The sequence below is a fragment of the Ctenopharyngodon idella genome, chromosome 19 (genome assembly GCF_019924925.1).
Source record: "Ctenopharyngodon idella isolate HZGC_01 chromosome 19, HZGC01, whole genome shotgun sequence".
NCBI lineage: Eukaryota > Metazoa > Chordata > Actinopteri > Cypriniformes > Xenocyprididae > Ctenopharyngodon > Ctenopharyngodon idella.
The window spans coordinates 14,375,075-14,391,760 of record NC_067238.1 but is presented as its reverse complement, the minus strand read 5'-3'; the positions used below and the strand labels follow the sequence as shown (position 1 = coordinate 14,391,760).

The 16,686-nt window shown below is 36.8% G+C and overlaps 1 protein-coding gene across 2 annotated transcripts; it reads right to left on the bottom strand.

Annotated features, from left to right (window-relative positions):
• Window positions 1-1,304: 1,304 nt before the first annotated feature.
• LOC127500988 (keratin, type I cytoskeletal 13-like) lies at window positions 1,305-3,546 on the bottom strand. Of its 2 annotated transcripts, none has more exons than XM_051872661.1 (7): window positions 2,981-3,546; window positions 2,624-2,706; window positions 2,384-2,540; window positions 2,133-2,294; window positions 1,909-2,034; window positions 1,604-1,824; window positions 1,305-1,511 (listed from the first exon to the last, which is right to left on the bottom strand). In XM_051872661.1, exons 1-7 carry the CDS (start codon window positions 3,494-3,496, stop codon window positions 1,385-1,387), a joined length of 1,392 nt encoding a protein of 463 aa, XP_051728621.1. In that variant the 5' UTR covers window positions 3,497-3,546; the 3' UTR covers window positions 1,305-1,384. The 2 variants fall into 2 exon arrangements, with proteins under 2 accessions (XP_051728621.1, XP_051728620.1); XM_051872660.1 differs by having other exon boundaries at window positions 1,305-1,514; window positions 2,981-3,545.
• Between the last annotated feature and the right edge of the window lie 13,140 nt (window positions 3,547-16,686).

Genomic DNA, 16,686 nt, shown 5'->3' with positions numbered 1-16,686 from the left:
CAAGTGAATAATACATGAAAATTCTTACATACAGCCCCTTTAAGTATAAAATTGTTTATTATTTGCAAAATTGACATCTGAATGTGACTGCCACATTCACCCATATATCTATTCTTTTATAGATCAGCTTAATTAGCATTAATCCCTGTACAAACTCTACAAAAGTATTCTCGAAATAATCAGACAGCTCTCCTAAGAAGATATTGAATAAATCAGTGGGGCTACAAAAAAGGTAAACCTCATTTTTATAATGCCAAAGGTTGTTTTTGTCCTGACCCAATGGTTTGACTGAGGGCAAGCTATCTGGCATGCATTGATGGTCATATCTACAGATTACTTGTAGGTCAGTATCTCATTGGATTGAAATGAAAATGTTTCAATGTTCGATTGTTAAAACCCAATGATCTTTCAGTATAAGACCCACCTGCACTGAAAAAAATTAAAAGGTTTTTTTTTTTTTTTTTTTACTTTGTCTTCCCCTGAAGGATGCATATTAATTATATGCACCCTTTAGGTGTACATAAAGTACATGGGCGTATTATTGTACAACCCTGTGTAGCCCTAAAGGCATAGTTTTTGCAAATATTTTTCTGACAGTGTACATTGATAATGTGAGTGGACTTTCTGTTAACATAATTGGTCAGTGTAGTATTTTTCACAGCTGTTTTTTAATATAAATTATTATTGATAGGGAGTTTATTGAAACAAAAACTGTAAAACTTTTTTTGTTGCAAATTTGTTACTCTACTGTTCAAAAGTTTTGTGTCTGTAAGATTTTTACCAAGGCTGCATTTATTCGATTAAACCACCCTAAAAACATTGATATTATGAAATATTATAATGACTGTTTTTAGTTTTAGTCATTACTCCTAATATTACTAATATGCTGATTTGGTGCTCAAGAAACATTTCTTATTATTATCAATGTTGAAAACAGTTGTGCTGCTTAATATTTTTGTGGAAATACATGTTTTTTTCAGGATTCTTTTATGAACTGAAAGCTCAAGAGAACAGTATTTATTTTTGTAATAGAAATCTTTGTCTTTACTGTCACTTTTGTTCAAAGCGATGCATCCTTGCTGAATAAAAGTATTAATATCTTTCAAAATCTTTATGAAAATCATTTTGAATAGCCCCAAACTTTTTAATGGTAGTGTATGCCTGTATGTTATGTTTGTACATGTGTGTAAAAATGTAACAACATAAAAAAGGTTTCCCAACATTCCTCATGAAGTTTTTGTATAAGGCAAAAAAATGTTGATTTATTTAAAATCTGAGCATAAAATAAGAGTCAAACACAAAAGCACATTTAAACCAGTTTATTGATTTTCATCACTCTAACTTAGGCTGTTTTATCTTGTGCTGGTTGTTCTTGTTTGAGATCTCACTTGCTCTCGGTCACTGCCTGGGTGGAGGAGATCACTTTGCCGTCCTTAACCTCCTCTACAATGGTTACCACTTTGCGTGTAGTTGAAGATGAGGTTTTGGATGAGGACTGTACAGTTTGAATGCTTCTGAGGTTAGGGGAAAAAAGTATTTAGAATCATCTCAATCTCATTCTGCTTCCTGTAAGTTGCTGACAAATCAGGTTGTGAATTCTTACCCAGTAGCCTCTCCATCCAAAAGTCTTCTGTACTCTGCAATCTCCATCTCCAGTCTGGCCTTGATGTCCAGAAGCATCCTATACTCATGACCTTGACGCTCCAGATCGGCACGAAGTTGCATCAGCTGCTCTTCCATGCTGCCCACTTGTGCTTGATAGCCGGACAACATGGAGCCGTAGCGGGATTGTGTTTCTTGCAAAGTGCCTTCCAACGACGCTTTCTGTTGAGGGAAAAGTCATTATTCTAAAGGCTATGTGATGGATCAAAACTGCAAATTTCAAGACTGACCTGGTCCCCTACTTACCATACTGAGTTGTGACTGTAGTTCGATTTCAAGACCCTGGAGTGTGCGTTTAAGCTCATTGATTTCAGTTCTGGATGTTTGAAGGGTTTCTGTACTTGCAACGACTTCTTTGTTGATTTGTTCACTCTATGAAAGACAATCCATTGCAGAGCAGTCAGATAAGCTCTTTGATTTTGATTTGGTTTTGGTTTATTTTGAAAAAATATAAATGAATCTGATTTTACCTGGGACTGGAACCAGGCATCGAGTTCTCTGCGGTTTTTGGCGGCAACACCCTCGTAGTGCTCACGGATTTCAGCCATGACCTTTGCCAGGTCTTCCTGTGGCGCTGCGTCAACCTCTACATTGACCTGTCCGCTCATCTGGGCACGGATTGCCAAGAGTTCCTAAAGATGCAATAACAAACCACTGAGCATTTGCTTCATCGGGATGAATAACTGATTTATTCAAGAGTGTGAACCAATCACCAACATACCTCCTCGTGGTTCTTCTTGAGGAAGATCAGCTCTTCTCTCAGCCCCTCAATCTGCATCTCCAGATCAGATCTGGCCATTGTCAGCTCATCCAGCACCCTTCTCAGCCCAGCAATGTCTGCCTCTACAGACTGCCTCATGCTCAGCTCATTCTCGTATCTGTAGAGAAATTAAACCATTTTAGACCACTTGGGCCCATTTGAGATGTTGACAGCTTTTCTATTATTTATGTGTGGACTTACTTGACTCTGAAGTCATCTGCAGCCAGCTTGGCATTGTCAATGCTGAGGTAGATGCCTCCATTGACACGAGTGGCATCCTGGATCTTCAGGGGACAATTACTCGAGATTAGTGTTGAAAATATCTTTTATATTTATCATAATTACATCAATATCCATATGCTTATCTTTACATTTAAAATATCAAAGTTCTCAAAGATGGTTATTTTGCACAAAAATCACTTGTATGTTCATTCTCATAAACTGCATATAATATTCTTTATTTTAGTGCATTATTAGTATACAGGTATGTTAACATAAGACAAGTAGTTAATTGACAATACTACTACTAGTTACTAGTTAACTGACAATACCACATACTTTGTTCTGGAGGTCATTGATAGTAGCGTAATAGGCGCTGTAGTCACGAGCAGAGGGGGCCGTCTTGCTCTCAAGGAACTGGCGGATCTTAATCTCAAGATCAGCATTAGCCTTCTCAAGAGTGCGCACCTTCTCCAGATAAGTGGCCAAACGGTCATTGAGGTTTTGCATGGTGGCTTTCTCATTTGCAGACACATCAACGGCATCAGTCAGGTTGAAGCCACCACCAAAACCACCACCACCACCAGCACCACCACCGAACCCAGCGCCACCTCCATAGCCACCGCCACCTCCATAGCCACCACCACCTCCAGCAGAGAAAGAACGAGAAGCAGAGGCACTTGAGATACGTGTCCCAGATCCTCCAGCTCCCCCGTACATGCTGCCGGCACGCATGCTAGACACACGACCACCACCACCACCACCGCCTCCTCCACCGGACATGGAGAAGCGAGATCCTCCTCCCATGGATCCTCCAGAGGAGGACATGTAACTACGTGCGTATGAAGCAGACATGATTGCAGAGGAGGTTTGCTGTTCTGTTCTTTGACTGAAGAGAGTGTGAGAAGTGAGGAAAGGATGACCCCATGATCTTCTTTTATTTAGAAAAATGAGGGAGGCAACGATCAGGGTGGGCGTTGTGGATTAGCCAAGGAGGTGGAGTGAGAAACCATTGCCTCGCTCTCCAAAACAAACACAGGGCACATACGCACTTACACAGCATTCAGCCAACTGCATGGTTTGAATGTGTTTAAGATCAAGACCAGATTTGCTGTAGACAGATTTTATAGGAAGGCATTTTACTATAGTGAAGTCAGTGGCAAAATAGTATGCATAAGTTTTTGATTTGAACTGCACTATTCTTAGTCTAGTAGTTTAGCTGAAAGAACTTTTGTGCACTCAAAAATCTGTGGATTTAAAAGGAAAAACATTATATGGTCTATGGTACATAATGGACCATATGGAGTGTGTGTATATACTGTATATATGTATATACATGCAAATCTGGACTGTTATCTCAATCGAGACGAAAATACATATATCCAACCTTAACAATTCCTGCTGAAGAGCATCTGATTTTAAAATCAGTATATTTATACAGTAGTATATCATGAGTATATGTTTTTTAGAAAATCACAAAATTCAACATTAACATTTTACAACAGTGCTGCAAATACAAGTGAGAGTTTCTGTCCTCAGGGTGCCAATACTGAGCCACACCCAGAGAACAAGCTGCTGCAAAGCCACAGTTACTGTGTCAGTTATTTACAATAAAGAATATAGAACAGTTCTTATCATTTTTATTTGAAAATATGTTTTTATCACATATGCGTATGAGAATTTTCATTAGAAAAAAAACATAGCATTCAGAATCTCAAGTGATGCATTTTGTTTGGATTAAATCATTCTTTACACTATCCTTGTTAGATCCTTCCAAAAATATGTAGATAAGCCTTAATGCTGTTGCCATGGTGACAAGAACAAAGTACAAAAACAAATAATAAGCAACCAGAACAAAAGCGTTAAGGCTGTAAATTTGATGGCCTGATATGAAAACAAGAAGCCCTTTAATAATTAAGCTTCGGCTGGTGGCAGGGAGTGTTTTATAGTGAGGAAATAATGGTTGGATATAAAACACCTCGCACTATACAAACTTAGAAAAGATTCCTTATTATTCGACATGTTTGCTTGACATGACGCATTAATGATAATGACATTTTTTCTTAAACAAAACGCTGCATTTCTATATTTAAATCGCAAGCAAATGGATCTTGTCTAGTTCAGTTGTTTTACAAATAGCTTTTGTAATGTGGGTGATAGTTCTTGGACTGGAGTGCCATGCCTCCCACTCCTTAACTTATTCTCGACACATTCTGACCCATATTATATGCCAGAAACCAGTTTCACACTTTGCTGCAGGAGTATTTATATTTTACATAGACTTGCTTACTGTAAACAAGAATGTTTATGACCAAGGTTGTGTCCCTAAAGAGGTGTATAACTTCACAGAAAGTATGAACTTATACTGAGCCTGAAAGTATTGTGGAACAACAATTTATAAGTTGTCAAAAAGGGTGGTTCTCTTTCTGAAGTTTTAGGTAGTGTCAATAAAGTACAGGGAAGTGTCAGAGAAAAAGTCAAACATTTGATGATATATCGTTTTATGGAAGTCAAACACAATTTACACAACTCTAGTATGACAAATAGAGGAGTGTGACAAAGGCTAAAGTCTGATGTCTAACATCTGTGCAAAATAGTAATCATGTGCAAAATAACAGTTTAGTAATTTGTCGTTCCTGTCTGAATTATTCAAAGCTGGTTATGTGCAGCTGGTAAATAGGGCTTGTGTCTTTGTAGTTGTTCTCTACAATTAAATATTTATGTAAACATAATTTACTACTAATAATCGTAATGCACAGGAGAAACACCTGTGAAATTCTATTCATTTGCAAGTTGTTGTGATGATTGTAATATATATATATATATATTGCACTTTGTGAGTCATAATTGCATTTAGCTAATCCAATAAAAACATTAAAAATTTTCTTTTATTAAAAAATCCAGATGCATGCGATTCACATAAGCAACTGTCAAAGAAGTTTTCTAGTTTAGTAACAAATGTAATTTTCTTAATTGCTTTTGTATCTCTCTGTGCAGCATTTGTTTTTCTTTTTTCCTCCAAACAAAAGCGTGCATTTTGAATGCATGTGTTTTTCTTTGCCTTCTATTTAGATTTTCACTGCAGTGCTTTTGTTTCTTGCTGTGAATGTGACCCTTTATGAGCCTGAACCAGGTAAGCATTTGAGGACAAAGGGTGTGTCAGATCAATACGAAGTGCAGGTTAGGTAACATCTAGAGACTAACAAGGGGACAAATTCTTTCATTTTTTCTCCCTTAGGGTTTGACAAGTATACGCAAGTATGCATCTAGGGAAACTGTGTTAACAGTGCCCTCCGCCCTCAGAAGTGAATTTTTAAAATTTTTTTATTCTTCTGATGATTACAATTAAATTATAACTTAGGGAAAATTTTGTAAGTGCAGATGTGTTCCAACTGTTTGGTCCAAAAGTGCTTATCTTTGCTTCAAGCAGAATATATTACAGTTTTACTGTCAGTACTATCAACGTCTATAATATAAGGGTTATTTAAGATTTTTTTTCTTTTTTCTTTGTATATTATAATACCTATGTGCAGACACATGTAATTTGATATGCAGAGTGGCATGCTAAACTTCATCTAAGATTTTCATTTAGTTATTCATTTATTGACCTCATATAGATTGAGAGGCCATTCACACGAACTATAACGATAAAGATATGGGTCATTCCACCGAATGGGTGACATTTGCTTGTTGTAACTCTTCAAAATTAAACTTTTTTTTTTTTTCAACATTGAATACACATATTTAACTAGTCAAAATGTGTATTGGTCAATCTCAGGCAACTTTATTTAATTTTTTACAAGTTTTCTAAGCAGAAGATGGATGCATGTTTTCTCAGTCCTGTTACTGAAACTCATGTGCCATTTAAAAAGCATGTTTAAAAGCATGTCAATTAATTCCTTTGTATTCACGTCAAGAAAGTGTTTATTTAAAAAAAAAAAAAAAGTTGGTTATTTGTTCAAATAATTGATATTTGTGACAAAAAAAAAAAAAACACTTTATAGTAAGGCAAGGTGTATTTTAATAAAAAATGCAAAACCATTTTTTCATTTAAAAGAAGACAGAAGCCTCAAGTTTATCTTTTTTTTTTTTTTTAATAATTTAATTTATTTAACAATTGTATAAATTATGGACCAAACAAAACTGATAAAAACAGTTTTTTTTATTTTGAAAAAAAAAAAAAATAGTAACAGGTATGAACACTTTGTAACAGGGATAAACACTGGGTAACAAGAATGAGTGTCCATATGTGTGTGCATGTGTGTGTGAGAGAGAGTATGTGTACATGGCTGTGTGTGCATGTGTGTGAGTGAGATTTCTGTGTTCACAGCGAAGGAAGTGGAAAGATAAAGAAGGAGAGAGGAAACGAGGGAGGGAGGGAGAGAGAGGGAAGGAAAGACAAAAAGGGGGGAAAGAGAGGGTTGCGGATGTGTTTCACTCCTTCCCTTGCAGCTTGCCATGGGTGGGTGTTTCTGGCAACTGCATAGTATAGGTTCTCTCCATTTTCTGCAAAAGATAAAAAAGACAAAGACAAAAAGTTTGTCATTTTGTGGTGGACTGGCTCCCTGCAAGTATGGTATTCACATTGTAAAACTAATCCTAAAAATCTACAATTTAAGTCATTTCAACTGTAAAACTCAAAGCAGGTGAATAGTATTATATCAACTAATATTCACACTATTAAATCAACAAAACAGAGGATTCTACTCATTGCTGTTACTTTTACTTACTAAAATTCTACTCATTCCTGTTACTTTTTCATATGAGTAACAGGACTGAAGTAACAGCAGGGATGGGCAGTATTTATGATACATGTATTTCAAATACAAAATAGTATTTGTAATTTGTATTTGATAGGGTTGATGAAAATGGCTTTGTATTTTGTATCAAAATACTTTAGTGTTTTGTATTTATGTATTTTTAAAATACTGTAAGAAGTCTACATGATGACATCATAAAATTGCAGCCGTCTGATTGGTGCCTACTCAGTAGTTTGCAGAGATCAGAATAGAAAATTGATCCATATGGAAGAAGTTGGTCAAGGTAAGAAACGTGCAGGCTGCCAGCTTTCCATCAATTTTTTTTTTGCGTAAATTGCTATAATTTTTAACAGTTCATATTAAGTTTTGGTGTTCGTTTTGGTAGCCTAGGCTAAATAGTTTACCAATTTACATAATGTTCTTGAAAACAATTATACCGAGCAGCAGCCCCCTATATTTATGATTAACAATCAAATGATTAATTAGTTAGAAACTAGTTGCTTTGAATACAGGTGCCATCAGTTGTCTGCTTGTCTGTTGCTGATGCAAAGTAGGCCCTTCATTACCAAACACCAAGTACCTAAATTAGGAAACTGTTGGTTACTTTAAAACTAACCTTCCTCTGGGAGATCACAGGGATATGTTAATATTGGATCTGTTAAAGCCACAATATGTAATTTTTCGCCGCTAGAGGTCGCTCATTCAAAACAAAGGCGTAGCTTGATGACGCCTTGATTTCACAAAATCATGTGAGGTGTTGTCTTCATGTCTACAGCCGGTGGAAAAGAATCGTGACGACACTCAGGCAGAAATCATGTTCATGGATGAGATTATTAACATACTGTAGTATGAAGCAGAGCATGGCCAAGTGCTGTGAGAGCAGAAACGAGGCCGGTCTTCCGGTCAAGCGTATGTGGGGTAAAGCAGCGCTGTTTTATCATATTAGATACATTTGTGTGTTGAAAGTTGTTATAGTGCTACTCTGTGCGTTCGCTCGGCGGCTGTTGCACACTGCAGTAAGTTAGATTGATATTAGTCATGGTAAAACATGGTACTCGCTGTAAATCAAGAAAACAAGATTCAAACAAAAAGACTTAATGTGTTGAGCTATATAACATGAGTAGTTTTCTGTTAATGAATGTATCCAAACAGTTGCTCATCTGTCTAATAAAACACATAATATACTAAAGTGTCTTTGATGTTTCCATGGTTTCGACAAAATAAAACCAGAAATCGAGGGTAATGATGTCATTGATAGGCGACGCACGGACACGGTCTGCGTCCTGGTTAAAATTGCTTATTTCTCTGGATTTAAACAATTTTGGGATAATGTAAGTACACAAGTCAACAAAATATATAAAAATGGTTCTCGCGGTTTTTGGACATTTTAATCCAAAAATCCTACATATTGTGCCTTTAACTGGTTTCATATGTCAGACTTATTGATTGACTCAGGCAGAGAAAAGCTGTTGCTATCAAACATTGTTTACTTAATCAACTGAGTCAGTGTAACGGTGAAGGGATAGATCAAATAGGCCAATTGATGGAAGGTTTGCGAAGAAATTTCATGCTCCCTTGTAAAAGTATTTTGTAGTATTTTAAAAATACAAAAATACAGTAGTTTATTTTGATACATGGTGTGGCTGCTGTATTTTGTAGTTTATTTTGATACACTTAAAATTAAGGTATTTGGTATTTTATTTTAAAATACATTTTGATGTATTTTTGCCCAACCCTGAGTAACAGGATTGAGTTTTTAAACAAAAAATGATCAAATACATGATGTGTGGCCATGTGGCGTACATGCTAATAGCATGAGGACACTAAGCAAATTCTAGTGACTTACATAAAGTTAATATTTTTTAAATAAACAAATAACTTCTAAGAAATAATTTAGGTAACAGGACAGTATGTTGAGATTGACCTTCTCAGTCATAGTTGCTATTTCATCAAATATACAGAAATTAAAATGAGAGGACTTACATTTGGTCTTCTCATGGCCTTCAGAAGATCCAGATGATGCAACTTCCTGTTGAAAATGTGTCTTGTTCCAAATTTTTTTAGAAGGAGCAATGTGTAACAGGACTGAGCGAAAACCTGGGGGACATGACTAAAATGTGTATTTTATATAACATATTATAGATTTCTTATTAAATTTCTTTTTGTTTAGCATAGACGGTATATGGAGTCACAACAATGAAAAAAAAAAAGATTTCTGAAAGATTTTAATAATTATATTTCATGATAAAGTTGTTTAGATAGTGGGGACATGTAACAAATGCTATTTTTTTTAGTGTTCTCAGTAGTTTTTAATGTTTTAAATTATATATTTTACATTTGAAGTTAGATTAATGTTCAGGACACTTTGCTTAATAATAAAATGTATTTTAGAGTTAATTTTCATGCATATTTATACATACAATGTCCTGGAGACAGAAATGTCACCCATTGGTGGAATGACTCATACAGTTCTAAAAATCGTTCTAAATACAGTACAAATGAATAGCAGAGTCCACACCACAACTATAACGATAACAGCACAGAGAAACAATAAATCGTGAACAAATGATGAATGATAAAAGCAATGACAGCCAATCAGAACCCATGGTCTATGGTTTTATGTATCAGGACATAAAAAATGCTCCAGACAGGTCTTAAAATTAGGTAAATACAACCTCAGATGAACAACAACACATGACTTATTACACCGTGTCATGGTTTATTTAACAAAAACTAGGCCAAAATGGAGAAGCCATGTGTGACAAACTAAGTACACCCTTACTGCTTCTATAGGAATGAAGAGGGTAAGTAGCAGTCAGGCGCTGCTAATCAAATGTCTTTGATCAATTGATCATCAGTAAGCGTGATCAAAAGCAGAAGTTTTGTCAGTTTGCTAGTCTGGAGCATCCAGGTGTGAGTTAACACAATGCCAAGGAGGAAAGACATCAGCAATGATCTTAGAGAAGCAATTGTTGCTGTCCATTAATCTAGGAATGGTTACAAGGCCATTACCAAACAATTTGAAGTCCATCATTCTAAAGTGAGGAAGATTATTCACGACTTAGGTTTGCAAATTTGCATCTGAACAAACCACAAGACTTCCGGAACAAAGTCCTTTGGACAGACGAGGCCAAAATTGAGAAGTTTGGCGATAATGCACAGTGCCACTTTTGGCAAAAACTAAACACAGTATATCAGCACAAACACCTCATACCAACTGTCAAGCATGGTGGGGAAGGGGTGATGATTTAGGCTTGTTTTGCAGCCACAAGTCCTGGACACCTTGCAGTCATTGAGTCCACTATGAACTCCTCCGCAATTTAGCTTTTTTTTTTTTTGATAAAGAAATAATGACACAGTGTAATATGTCACGTTGTGCTGTTTATTAGGGTCCGAGCACCGATGGTGTGAGGACCCTATTGTAATTGTCAATTATTCTTCTCCAAAATGAATCTCATTTTTGAGGGCCTAAACATGCTCAAACTCATGAAACTTTGCACACGCGTCAGAAGTGGTGAAAATTTATGTCTGATATGGGTTTCAGAATTGTGTGGCAAAATGGCTTGATAGCGCCACCTACATAATTTCAATTAAGCGCCCTTCGTGCTACGTTTCAAGTACAGGTATGAAATTCAGTAGACACATGTAACAGCTCAATTCCTACAAAAAAGTCCCTGGGAGAAAAAAAAATCTGAAAACCCAACAGGAAGTGAGATATTTTGAATTTTCTCTGCAAAACTTTTGCAGTTTTTGTGATTTCCAGATGTAGTACTTTAATGAACTCTCCTACAGATTTTATCAGATCATATTTGGTCAGTCTAATCTAAAGGCCTTTGTGACGTTAAATTGCGAAGATCTTGAGTTTTCACTGAAGGGCGTGTCCGTGGCAGCCTGACAAAATTCGATGTTTCGCCATGAAACAGGAAGTTGTTGTAACTCGGGCATACAATGTCCGATCTGCCCCAAACTTCACGTTTTATTTATCCTGGCCTAAACACATCTACATGCCAATATTCCGTTACAGTCATAGCGCCACCTGCGGGCAACAGGAAATGTCATGTTTTACACTGTGATTAACTCCTCATTGAGATTTAACCAGAACAACATCATATTTGGTCAGTCTAATCTTAAGGTCTTAGCAATGTTACGTTGCGAAGATCTTGAGTTTTGGTTGAAGGGCGTGTCTGTGGTGGCCTGACAAAGTCTGATGTTTCACCATGAAACAGGAAGCTGTTGTAACTCTGGGATACAATGCCCAACCTGCCCCAAACTTCACATGTTTGATAAGAGTCCTGGCCTGAAGACAACTACATGCAAATATTCAGTAAGTCATAGTGCCACCTGTTGGCAACAGGAAATGGCATGCTTTACACTGTAATTCACTCCCTGAAACACATTTAAATCTGCCATGAAGTACCAAACATGCTAGAAACATGTTAAATCAGGCAACACTTGGCTGAGTGCTAATGTACGCGATTAACGCCACAAAACAGGAAATTGTTGTAACTCAGGCATACAATGTCCAATCTGCTCCAAACTTCACATGTCTGAGAAGAGTCCTGCCCTGAACACATCTACATGACAATATTCAGTTATAGTAATAGCACCACCCACTGGCAACAGGAAGTGAAGTTTTTAACACTGTGATGCACTACTAGCAACATACTAAAATATGCAATTGAGTACTAAACATGCTTGAAACATTCTAAAACATGTTAGCAACACTTAGCTGAGTGCTAAAGCATGCTATTATCATCATAAAACAGGAAGTTGTTGTAACTCAAGCATTCAATGTCCAATCTGCCTCAAACTTCACATATTTGATAAGTGCCCAGGCCTGAAGACATTTACATGCCAAAATTTAGTTATAGTCACAGCGCCACCAGCTGGCACCAGGAAGTGTGGCACATCAAAATGACTTTGCCATATTTCTAATATATTTGTCACCCACTGTTTACTGTTTTCCTAAGCCCACTGGGTGGCGGTGGCCCCGGGTGCAAGGGCCCTTTCAACACTGCTTGCAGCTTTAATCTGAGGTGATATTTACCTAATTTTAAAGACCAGATGATTTTTTAATATGTTCTGATACGTAAAACCATAGAATTCAAAAGGATGTACCTACTTTTTCACATTCCTGAACATTTCCTTATACATTTAAGCCTAAAATCCCTGTTGAAACATTTTTGTCAGTGTGTCTTAACTATGAGTTACTGAAGATATATTTCAGGAATGTGCAAGGCTTGTACGGGCCTGTCAATCGTCTGCTAGCCCTCAACCAATGAAGAGCTTTCCTTTTCACCTGATCCTTCTGACAACATTAAATATTTTATGTGGTTTGCAAAGGTTTATGGCAATGTTGAAGGGAAAAGATATATGCTTGACAAGAGGTACATTAACACTCATGCATGCAAGTAAACACCATATCATTAAGCAAAAAAGAGGTTTGGGTGTGTTTCTGTGACAAAAGTGGGCCTTCCAATAACAGTAATCATTAAGTCTTGCTCACGTAAAGCTAGTAAGAATGTGGCTGTGGCAACAAGGATTTAGCTTTATGTATTATGATTGAAAATTTTGTTTTCTTTTTATCTTCTGTCTTTCCCCATGACGCCTGACTTTGAGGAAAAACACTGAAATGCTTGATTTTTAATCTGAAGTATAAAGATCTGTTCATTTGTAACCCATTACATAAGTCTTCAAGCATTGAGAGTACAGGGCATTTTAAACTGAGGTTTCAGATTGCTTTAGTATTATTGGACCACCCAAACTCCACCCCACTCCACCCATGGAGGTTCAGGTTACTGCAGCGTACAAGCTCAAATCTGCAGTTTAACACTCACTGCGTCTTTCCTTCTTGCAAGAGTATTGTTATTTTACATAAATAACGATATTTGATTACTATAAACAAGCAAACTGATAATGAACAAAGCTGTGTCCCTGTGCTAATGTGAAAAAGGGTTAAATCGCCATTCGGAGCCAAATTACCTTGTTTGTGATGGTATTGAACAGGACATTATAAGATTAGCCTAATCATAGCGATTCAGTTTGGAAAAAAAGGCTAATAACACTGGGTAGTTTTCTTATTCTTATTCATATTCATATTATTCTTATGTTTCCAAGACCTATTTTTGTTTTTTTGAGGATACCATAAAAAAATAAATAAATAAATAAATAAATATCAGGTATCTCAGATCTGTATCAGTATCTGCTGTTTTATTGCACCTGAATTGGCTGTAAATGCATTACAGAAACATAACTGATAACTGATATAGCTAATAATGGGACGCCTACACAATATTCAGAGAGTACAATTGCTGTGAATACATTGAGCAGAATGAATCAGAGTTATTTCTCTACAGCTGGAAACCAGATTTATAAAAAAAATACAAATCTGAAAAGACACTAGTGAGAACCTGTCCATTCTTGGCATTCGTACATAAAGTAACTCTTTTGAAGTTATGAGTCATAACTGAATCATCTGTTTACTGTAATGGGATTATGTTGAAACAAAGTCTGTTTGTACAAGTGGTAACCTTTGTGAATCTCTGCATATACCAACTTTTTGTCTAACCATGCAGTTTGCAGCATTTATATAGTTGGCAATTATCCTTTGGGCAGTACAATGCTCACATTGTCCTGTTGGGTTGTTTTTTTTGCCATGAATGTGGCCCATGAACATCAGGTGAGCGTTTTGAGGACAGAGGGTGTGTCAGATTGATTCGAAGCGCAGGTTGGGTAACACCCAGAGACTAGGGGACATATTCTTTCATTCCTTCTCCCTCAGGGTTTGGCAAGTAAACACAGCCATGACAGCAGAAAAACTGCTATCTGTGACCTACGCCCTCCCATCAATCACTCGCCCTGTTCATTCACACACTCTGCGTACAAACATTCTTGCGAAATATTTTTGTGGTTGAATTAAAGCTTTTCAGGTTGATGTGGTTTTGCATGAACTATGATTCTGCTTCCCAGATGTGATAGATAAAGGCATAGGATTATATAGTTTTTGCCATTTCTTTTTTGTGCTTGTGTCACATATAAAGGTGTGCAGTTGAAATTTAAAGTGTACATGAACTATACTGGTTGGTTTTACTATGCTGACATCTTTAGACTATATTTGCTCCCCAGATTAGTCTGATATCCTAAAATATACTGAAGTAATATTCTTAGAGCTTGTGTCAGCTTGTCTGCAGTAGCTAGTTGTCCTTTTAAGGTCTGTTGTTGGAATCGTTCTGCGAGTGCAGTCCAACAGAGGAATGTGGGCCAATTTCTCACACATGTGTCTAATATTTTTCTCCATAAACCATCCAACTGCATACTGTTGGGCTTCCATTTAATTAGAATGATCTGTGGAATAAGAGATGTGACTTTTCCACTGCTGTTGCCCAGGAGGGAATGTAACTGTTTCTTAAACTTTCTAAATGTTAACTTATTTATATTCTGTACATAATGCGTTTTTGGCCCCCCTTAACATTTGTTCTGGTGGTTTAAGGGAAAGCCCATGAATATTTCCCTATAAGGTGCTGTATAATCTCAGCGTTGCAGAAACCTGCCCTTGTCACAGTACAAATGATGTGAAGAGCTAATGGCAAAAAACGCAGTGAACCAGAGTAATGTGCAAACAAAAGCTTACTAAAATAGAGATAAAACCAAAAATGTACATTTAACCCTTTATTGCATGCATACTCTTAAGAAATAAATTGAAATAACAGGTTTCTTGCATAATCCACTATGGAACAAAATGAATCAAATACTGATGTCAGAATACTAAAAACTAACTGCAGCATGACATGATCAAAAGAACTGTCTTCTCGGTTCACTTTTTATTTACATTTCACATAAATACTAAAAGGTACATTTTATATGCGTCATGTTATATGCAAGAAAATAGGGGAGTTACCCTGAAGCAACATCATGCAATATATGGTTATTAAATATGTGAGTACATGTTGCATTGTGGTGATTTGAATATAAGTTAATGTATGCAACACTTGTTCAGACAGAACTGTGGGCTGCAAAAAGCTTTTCAACACATTCTCTTGTAACAAAATGACACCCCACAAGCACCTGTACAAACAAAGGAGCTTATGTGAGGAATCATTTTAAGGGGCGTTTACACAACACCAACTTCACCAAACTTGTATGCATTCTGGCAATTCATTTACACAACAACAGCGTTTTGGAAAATGCAAACTTTCAAAGTGCAAGTTTTTGAAAACAATACCATTATTGTCTCAGTGTAAACCACAACCTGAATTCCGGAAATGTTGGGACGTTTTTTAAATTTGAATAAAATGAAAACTAAAAGACTTTCAAATCACATGAGCCAATATTTTATTCACAATAGAACATAGATAACATAATTGTTTAAAGGGAGAAATATTACACTTTTATCCACTAAATGAGCTCATTTAAAAAAATTTAATGCCTGCTACAGGTCTCATAAAAGTTGGCACGGGGGCAACAAATGGTTGAAAAAGCAAGAAATTTTGAAAAGATTCAGCTGGGAGAACATCTAGCAACTAATTAAGTTAATTGATATCAGGTCTGTAACATGATTAGCTGTAAAAGGGATGTCTTAGAGAGGCAGAGTCTCTCAAAAGTAAAGATGGGCAGAGCTGTGAAAGAGTGCGTAAAAAGATTGTGGAATACTTTAAAAACAATGTTCCTCAACGTCAAATTGCAAAGGCATTGCAAATCTTATCATCTACAGTGCATAATATCATCAAAAGATTCAGAGAAACTGGAGAAATCTCTGTGCATAAGGGACAAGGCCGAAGACCTTTATTGGATGCCCATGGTCTTTGGGCCCTCAGAGTACACTGCATCACTCATTGACATGATTGTGTCAATGACATTACCTAATGGGCCCTGGAATACTTCCAGAAGCTACTGTCAGTAAATACAATCCGCCGTGCCATCTGCAGATGCCAACTAAAGCTCTATCATGCAAAAAGGAAGCCATATGTGAACATGGTCCAGAAGCGCCATCGTGTCCTGTGGGCCAAGGCTCATTTGAAAATGGACTGTTTCAAAGTGAAAAAGTGTTCTATGGTCAGACGAGTCCAAATTTGACATTCTTGTTGGAAATCACGGACACCGTGTCCTCCGGGCTAAAGAGGAGGGAGACCTTCCAGCGTGTCATCAGCGTTCAGTTCAAAAGCCAGCATCTCTGATGGTATGGGGGTGCATAAGTGCATATGGTATGGGCAGCTTGCATGTTTTGGAAGGCACTATGAATACTGAAAGGTATATAAAGGTTTTAGAGCAACATATGCTCCCCTCCAG